The 8,981-nt window shown below is 34.1% G+C and overlaps 1 protein-coding gene across 1 annotated transcript in view; it reads left to right on the forward strand.

The window, feature by feature from the left end:
• Positions 1–3,362, forward strand: part of LOAG_17342 (TKL/RAF/RAF protein kinase) — a gene marked incomplete at its 5' end in the record, with an annotated part of 5,774 nt that extends 2,412 nt beyond the window's left edge. The window contains 10 exons of the mRNA XM_020450000.1: positions 3–54; positions 262–525; positions 671–750; positions 868–973; positions 1,222–1,379; positions 1,468–1,607; positions 2,080–2,215; positions 2,320–2,451; positions 2,523–2,657; positions 2,745–3,362. Coding sequence (XP_020306396.1) covers positions 3–54; positions 262–525; positions 671–750; positions 868–973; positions 1,222–1,379; positions 1,468–1,607; positions 2,080–2,215; positions 2,320–2,451; positions 2,523–2,657; positions 2,745–2,939 — 1,398 coding nt within the window. The 3' untranslated portion in view covers positions 2,940–3,362. The remainder of the gene's footprint in view (positions 1–2; positions 55–261; positions 526–670; positions 751–867; positions 974–1,221; positions 1,380–1,467; positions 1,608–2,079; positions 2,216–2,319; positions 2,452–2,522; positions 2,658–2,744) is intronic.
• Positions 3,363–8,981: the final 5,619 nt, after the last annotated feature.

The raw sequence follows: 8,981 nt of genomic DNA on the forward strand, positions 1-8,981 counted from the left end.
AGAAAGTACTGGACGCATTGAGCAACAATGTTCATGTGCTTGTTCAACCATCAGGTATTTCCTCACATCTAATGATTTCATAGATTGGTTTATTAGTCACAGATTGGTTTATGAAAATGGATTTGATACCTTTGAAATGTTCTGATGTGTTTTTTTTTTCTAATTAGCAATATTGTTGAAATGAAAACCAATTCAATTTGCCACTAGGCCTATTTAATTTTGTTTGTTGAGTTTACTCTTTCTTTGTATCTTTTTATATAGGAACAACAAGGACCGCAAAACCGATAAATTTTTCCGGTCTTCGAGACTGGCAATTAGCTAGTAATCGGAGACCAAATCGTCTGCATCCATCAACTCTAGCCGGAATGGTATCACCATGTTTTACCACTTCACCGTCTTCAACAAGCTCTTCACCCCCACCGGCTTATTCTGGAGTTACATATGATCCTAATTCAGGACTACCCCCTACGCCACCACAATCAGCACCTCCACAGAAGACGTTTGGTTTTCGCTTTCGCAGCAAAAGTATGATTTATATAGTTCATATGATTCTACTGCATTCTTACGAACTCAATTTAGACATAGGTTAATGTTAGCATTTCTCTTTTGATAATTCACTTTCGTTGCTCATAATTCGATGTCATACTGAATTCCCACTATTTTAATTCAGGTCCAAACGATAAAATTCCAATTAAAGGACCGGGTAGTCGATCGTCCGTCTCCTCGGATCGACTGGGTGAACCTCATGAAGTAAGCTTGAGTAATCTTTTCAACCACCTCACGTTTTAACTCATAACTTGGAAATCCGTAAAATTCTGTTTCATAAAATTGTTTTTTCTTTCAGGGTGATTATAAGGAAAATTAAAGCAGCGAATTTTGATGGAAGGTTGGGAAATCGATCGTTCTTTGGTAACATATCACAAGAAGATTGGTAGTGGTTCATTTGGTACTGTGTATTTGGGCAGTTATTTTGGTAATTATATTAACGGAAGTAGTTTTGTTGTTTCTGATTTCTTCAAATTCATTTATTTCTAATGTTGGTCACTCTGTTAAACACCGAAGTCATATTGCATTACATGGTTGAAATGAAAAGCTTAACATCTCAATCTTCGGATTAATTATAAGACATTGATACCACTGACATGCTATATATGTATGTATATACATATATATATATATATATATATGATGATCTGATCTGCTGTTAAATTAAATCTTCAGGGAAAGTGGCAATTAAAAAATTAAATGTGGGTGAACCAAGTCCTGCTCAACTTCAAGCATTCAAAAATGAAGTTGGTGTGTTAAAGAAAACTAGACATGCAAATGTTTTGCTTTTCATGGGTTGGATGCGTGAACCTGACCTTGCAATTGTCACTCAGGTAATAACTAATACCTACTTTTATGTTCTCCTACCATTTTTTTTTTTGTTCGTCTTTACGTGCTTTTCATTACCAGTTATGATTTCAGTGGTGTGAAGGATCTTCTTTATATAGGCAAATACATGTGAATGAACCTCGAGTAGACTTCGAAATATCATCAGTTATTGATATTTGCAAACAAATCGCTCAAGGAATGAATTATTTACATTCCCGTCACATCATCCATAGGTTTCTACCAATTTCACACCTTCATCTTCATTATTGTTTGATTTTCACATTTTGGTGGTTTTTTTCAGTTGTACTTATTTTGATCAAATTCGCGAGGGCTTAGCATGATGTTCCCGGTTCAAGTAAGATATGGTCTCACAATTCGTGCAACATTTGTCTCCGACCCATTAAAATTTTCTCCTCAAATGCTTAAAGTATTTACTTGATCAATGAAACACACTATTTTTTACGCCATAACGATTTCTATAACGGCTACTTTATGTTTTTCTGCTTTTGACTCAACCAATATCTTGCATCTAAAAAATATTCGTTTTAGGTCGTCCTTTTAAAGAGTTCTATTTGTTCTATTAATCTTTTTCTTTTTTTCTTCAATATCTAGATAATGCGTTATCAGTAACTCCGACAAGATCGGTGTTTTTGAACTGTCGTCGTTTTTCAGTTTTCTTTTTTTTTTTTTTTTTGTTAATTTCAGAGATCTTAAGACGAACAACATTTTCTTAACTGATGATGGTACAGTTAAAATTGGCGATTTTGGTTTGGCCACTGTCAAAACACGATGGAGTGGTGGACAACAAAATCAACAACCAACTGGAAGCATCCTTTGGATGGTATAGTTTGATTTTTTCTTTTCCTTACTTTTAAATTATTGGTAATGTTTAGTTTTTTACGCGATGTTCAAAATAATGTCGAGATTAAGCATGAAAGCGTTTAGGCTCCGGAAGTGATAAGAATGCAAGATGCGAATCCATACACAACTTTTTCTGATGTATACTCATTTGGCATTTGTTTATTCGAATTGCTGTCAGGAGTTTTACCTTATTCGCATATCAATAGTAGGGATCAGGTTTGCCCCTTTGAACACTTTACTATCCATTAGCTCACAGGTGAGACTTGTTTATATTTTCGAAAATTCAGATTTTGTTCATGGTCGGACGCGGTTATTTGAAGCCTGACTTGACGAAAGTGCGGCACGATGCACCAAAGGGCTTATTAACGTTGCTTGAAAAATGTATTAAATTTTGTCGAGACGAGCGTCCGGAATTTGAACAGGTTAATATATGTTTTTTAGTTTCACGTTAAGCTATGATCTTCTGGAAATTCTTGTAAAAATACTTCTTTCAGGTTTGATTTTTCCAGGTTCTCATCTATCTTGAGCGAGCCTCAGCTGGTCTTCCAAGACTGAAACGTTCTATGTCAGAACCACAAATATACAGAAGTTATTATGACCAGCATGATTTTTTGTCACCGGTTCAGACACCGAATTCCCCGAAAACAAATACAGCTGCAAATTTTTCGCTTCTTACTACATATAGCTGGACCGATCATTTGTAATATTTCCTAATCCTTCATTGCTTACGTTACGTTTCCTATGCAATTGGTGACTATCAGCAACCTTATAAGAAAGCGATATCAAAGAAACTAAAATTTGCTAGGATGTGCTGAGTGATTCTGAGCAGTTAATCCTTATAGAGCCTTACCGTTTGAGACTGAGTTCGAAATATGTTGCAGAAAAGCCGGTTATGTAAATGGTGAGTGATGCCACATGTATATCGGTGAACTGATGATGGAAATTTTATGACGCTGTTCTGTTAAAACAGTGCTTTGCTTAATTAGGAGTCAGGTAGTCCACTTCACAAACTCTAACTTTAAGCAAGAGCCTCTCATTTGAAGTTTTTGGCATTTTTCTTGTCAATCTGCAGCGAAGTGTCGTCACTAATTACTGTTTTTAAACTGTTGGGGCCTATAATAAGGTCCAGGCCGTGCTTCATCAGCTTCCTGTTTCAAAATTTTGTGTTAATAGGTACTAACCATTTTCCAATTCGAAATCCAGTCCCTCGCCTCACAAATACAGTAATCGTTTGTATCTCTCATCCAATTAAAACGTATATGACGTAGTACGGAGGCGGTAGATTATAAGACGTTGCAGTTGACAGACTCATAGGATGAACCGCTCAAATACGTTATTTTACTTTAATTTGGCTGTCTTCAGTTTTATTCATTAGAAAAGTGTTGTAATTGTTTTAACAGTGCATTTTTTTATCGCTTCCAGCATACTCTACAGTGTCATTCATTGTTTCAGTGTGGTCGACACTTCGTAAAAGTTATATATTATGTCTATAATTTTAGTTCAAATAATTGCTGCTTTCTAAATATAGAATTATCTGTTTTTCGTGATCATGGGTTTAGTCTCAAACTCTTTGCGAGATACTTTTTACTGAGGAAGGGAAATGTTGAGCTGTTTAATGAAAGGATTTTCGCTGAAAATGAAAAAAAAAATTGGTTACGAAATCAAAGGATATTTGTGCCACCTTTCATCCCATTGACTTTTGGTATATCGATTAGTCTCTGATTATATTTCTTTGGTTGCTACGGTTATTGTTGTTCAGCTGAGGACAGAAAAGACTTTAGCTATTATTAGCTTATGATAAATTCTTGAAGCATATTTTCACCTTCTATTATTGTGAAAATCAGTAGACAATGCTAAAAATACAAGTTTTGATATTGCAGAATTGTCGCAGTCTAGGCTGCAACCTGTTAATTGTTTTTCTTCATTTCAGACTTTCGTTTTTTTATGTAATCTTAACAACGGTATTTCATACGAGTGCAGTATTGAAATTGTTTTTGTAGGCGCTATTCTAATTTGATAAGTAAGTTTAAAGAAAAAGAAAACTATTTCACATTTATTTCACTTGTCATACTGGAAAAAGTTTGGATGAATTTTGAAATATGTTGGGTCGAATTCCGAGAAATATAGGAGCACTGTTTTTTATGAAAGATTTCGTAATGCATCATATATGTAATTGCTCCGCGTGAATTCACTATAAAATTCTTTAGTTTTAAATAGCACGATTTTTGCTTGTAGTGTCTTTTAAAATGAGTTATTGTGAAGCACATGGATGCCTTTTTGTGGTACTAAATGTTTTTAATTGATGTATATGAACTGTTCTGCAACTTCGGGTCGTTTACAATTTTCCCTAATTTGTGTTTATTTACGCTTTCTATGAAAAATAGTAGTGAATTCATTTTATGGATGGTTGAGATGCAAACAATTAAAATTTCTGACATCTTTTTTGAATTTCTGACATTTTCCAGTGAAGTTCATCTGGCCCATGTTCATACCTAAACATTCATATCGATAAAGCTTCAAGGTTGTTAATCTTATTTCATGAGGATATTTGACAAAACGTGAACTGAAAAGGAGAGTTTTCTTGGAAACAATGAAGAAACAATGGAACTCAGTGCAATGATTTCAAGATTTTACTTGAGACAGTTGATCTGGAAGGGTCGCTGTATTTTCGTCTAAAGGTATTATTAGTCGTTAAATTCAGTCTTAATTTTAAATTCGGTTTTTAATCTCCATACCATTGTTAGGGAATGGTATTAAATTTCTGGGATCTCTGAATTAAGCAACGAACGGTGCAGGGTTACGTATGAGGAATTGCTGGCTAATTGAAGTGGATTGAGGTTTTTTTAGTGTGACGGAGAATTTTCATAATGAGTTCGTTAACTCCAGTTCTTCCTTCAAAGGTAAATGGAGTTGCCAGGTAACCGCTAGACGCGTGAATGGAACTCGTACGTGAGCAAGCAGGTTGAAGTACTTATGAGGGAAATTCAGTTGGTTGTTGATCCTGCAGAATTTCCAGAATCAGAAAATAGTCACTAGTGAAATTCGCGGCGATATACATGCAAAATTAAGAGGGGAGATGCTGTTTGCATGCAAAGGACGCATTGATTTCGTCGTGACCATTTTGATTCCTAGATCTGGAAGATCCGATATTCTTTGTGGATATTGTTTTGGTGGAGATTGTTGTCACTGAGAATAATGGAATTATCTTTACGTTGATAACACCTTATTTACATAATGCAAGATTAACAGTGCAAACTTTTCCCGAATAAATATTCCGCATAGTTCTTTTTTTTGGAAGTGGCACAATATTACGAGACAATAATTATTGCCATTGTGTTCCCATTTTTTTGACATCATGTCTTAATTGTTAACAGGTACCATGCTACTCAAGTTGTTAATCATTGCAGCCTGATTTACTTTTACATACATGCTTCAATATCCTTCCATTTCTTGTTGCTTCGTTAGTCAGTAAATGAATTATTACTGTTCTGAAACAAAAGGTTTTGAAATCTCTTACAGTTAATATCATCTTTTATTTCTTTGCTCTCTCTCACTCTATAGCTAATGTGGATCTTGTTCTTTTAAACAACTTGCTTCCCTCAATGCCGTTTTTTCTGTGCTAATTTTCTTCAATTACTGGTTCGAATGGTACTACCAGGAAGTCACGTACTTCTACGTCAGAAGCGTTTGTTAGCTACACACCAGTGTCACATGTGAAAACTGTCCTCAGTTCAACAAATTGTGGGGAGAACTTCAATGGACCGCTTTGCCTCAACTTTTGGAGCAACTTTTAGAGGAACTTCAACCCTGTTACGCAAAGCAGAATACAAAGTCAGAAATGAGTGAACATTAAAGACGTAAATGTTTGTACCTAACTTCCCATCCCACTTAACAAAAGTGTTCGGAACCACAGGGGAAGTGAACAGAATTCTAATTTTGGTGAGCAATAATTATCAGGGATTTAGTGAGTTTTTGCCACGAATAACGACTACTGGCACTGCAAACAGTGCAAACAGTGTATATTTATTTATGTAATGCATGTTAAAACTAAGACTTGTTCGCAATTGATGACTTTTTAAAGTGCTGGGTTGCTTCTTTTTTTTTTCAATTTTTTAAAATGCTTTTAAAAAATTGGAAATTCCAATTCACATAAGCTTCCTGGAACATTTCAATGCAATAATTTTGCATGAAATAATCTCATGGACCCTTGAATGTGGATTTTTGTAACACGTGAGAGATTGAATCGCTTTAATTTTATCCATGGAATGAACTCTTTTATGCATTAATAATATATATCAATCCATCCAGTTGATTTTTACGCTGTTTGAAAATTATTTAAAATGATTTCATCGATCAATATGGGCTGTACTGCTTAGAGAAATAAGAAGTAATAGTTCCCATATTTGTTTCATTTGTTTCTGCCTCAATGGTTTTTGCTTGTTACAGTTTTTGTTTGTTACCTTTAATGGTTAAATGAGCTTTGGACCTTAAATCCTACTAAATAAGAGTCTTTTTGAAATGCTTCAGACTGTATTGTTAGTACATTTATAAGTTTCTTTAGAAAGCACACAATACGTTACCAGGATCAACAAACGGTGTCTAGAAAATAAGCAACCATTTAACCAGCAACCAGAAAGATGGTAAACTTATATAAAGATAGCAGAAAACTAGGGGAAAATGCTTCCGAATGGTTAGTTGTGCTCCACTTCTGATTTTATTTCACTGATACCTGAAGCATACTAAAAGTTTTAGCGATGCTGGCAGTCGGATTAGAGGAAACTGACATTTGAAGAAAGATTTCAATTGTTTTTTAAAACTTCACTCCTAATTATTTTTGAAAGCACAAATTTAAAGGAATGAATTTATAGAAGAGTGATTTATTTTTTCGTATTTATCGATCATCTCTTTTGAGATATGAGGTAAAGTAATTAGCTCGCTTGATTATGATATGATATATATATAGCAGCAAATAATATATGAATATGGAGAAACAAAGACATATATTGCTTAATAAACGAAGCATTATTTGTATTTCCAAGTTAGAAGTATATTGATTTTGTTATGAAAAGTAGCCCTTTGTTTTATAATCACAATGTTTAATAATACCACTGTATTTTTGAATGTGCAGCAAATAAGCGCTTAGTCTTAAGGTTGTGAAATTACAAGTTACAAGTCAACTGTAGAGGTTGAGTAAACTAGATGTGATTGATTTATTTAGAAAATTTTGGAAAAGTGAACAATTTGGTTCTGAAAATCAGCACTGAATCTTTGATTTGTAACTAATATTTCCTTTTTTTAATATCATCCAGGATAAATTTTAAATCGTTCTGGTGTATTGCAAAAGATAGGTTTGTTCCACTTCATACCCTGCATATAGTTTATTCAAAATATCATCACGCTTTTATTTATTTTACTATTGAAAATTTCGCAATCGAATACGAAAATAGCGGAACTGGAAAAACGGTAGACAACCACCATTAATGCCAAAATTCCACGCTCCATTCCATCAGGAATATCAGCATAAGTACGGTTAATGTAAAACTGTTTTGAATGACATATTTTGCGAGAAAATAAGGAAGTTTTAATTTAAATTTATGGAAAATGAAAGGAAATGAGGGAATGGAAAAAGAAGACCATCCTGATTCCATTTTTCCAAACTTGATATATGGTAGGGGACCGCAATAAAATAAATTCAGGACCGATTTTCAGGTGATCGAAATCATTCTGATTGTCACTGCCGTCTTATCATGAATACATATGAAGTCTAGAAAGCTAATGTTAGTGAAATTACACGTCACACGATGATCGGTTCTGAACACCGTTGGTTTGTGGATGTTCATATTTCAGCATTTTCTAGTGATTCATATTAGCTTTTATAATCCAGAATTATAAAATTATCCACAGTTTACGACAGCAGAATTTCAATTTCTAAACTTAAGTTTCAAATAAGTTTGAGACGTCAGTTTAAAATTTTACCTTTCCACCCGAGATTAATGAAGCCAAATTGTATTGAAAATGCTGTCAGTGATGACATTCACATGTTAAACTGTTTAACGGCGCACACAAATATGACTAAAGTCATCATTCAGCTTGATGGTATGGATTAGTTTCTCAAATTTCCTCAGAATCCGTGAAAAGATAATTGATGAGAAAAGTGTAGAAAGTGCATGTCACTACAGCCTGGGATGAGTTCAGCTAATGGGATATATGTTACAGTCTAGGAAGAATACTATCTTGAATATCTTTGGTCATTTTCGATTGGTGAGGAGCTAGTATCAATTACGCAAATGATGAAAAGGGACAAGAGAAGTGAGAATGTCATGCAGAAATTATCCACTTAGCTGTAAGGAGCTACCGATATCGATTAAAATGAGGCTTCAGGCCTGGAGCTATGCAATTATAATTCTGATGGTATGTATTTTTCCATGCATAAATTCCATTTGGTTACTGGAATGAAGAATGATTCGGATGAAAAGCATTTATTAGTTAACTGAAGGAGACGTGAATGCGTGAGAGGAAACTTGAAGGAAGTCATAAATTGATAAATGACATAATGCTATCAATGTAATTGTTTTTTTTCTCTTTAAATTTAGTTTCTCCTGAACTTCTTTTTTTTCGGGGTCTTTTTTATTTCTTTGATAGTAAAAGGATGTTTGGGAGATGATATTTATTTGTTGATTTATTGTTGAAGTTGAACAGTTAGTTTCAATTTTTTCTTATGGACATTTCTACGACGACGACTTTAA

Source organism: Loa loa (genome assembly GCF_000183805.2).
Source record: "Loa loa unplaced genomic scaffold supercont3.63, whole genome shotgun sequence".
NCBI classification, from domain to species: Eukaryota; Metazoa; Nematoda; class Chromadorea; order Rhabditida; family Onchocercidae; genus Loa; species Loa loa.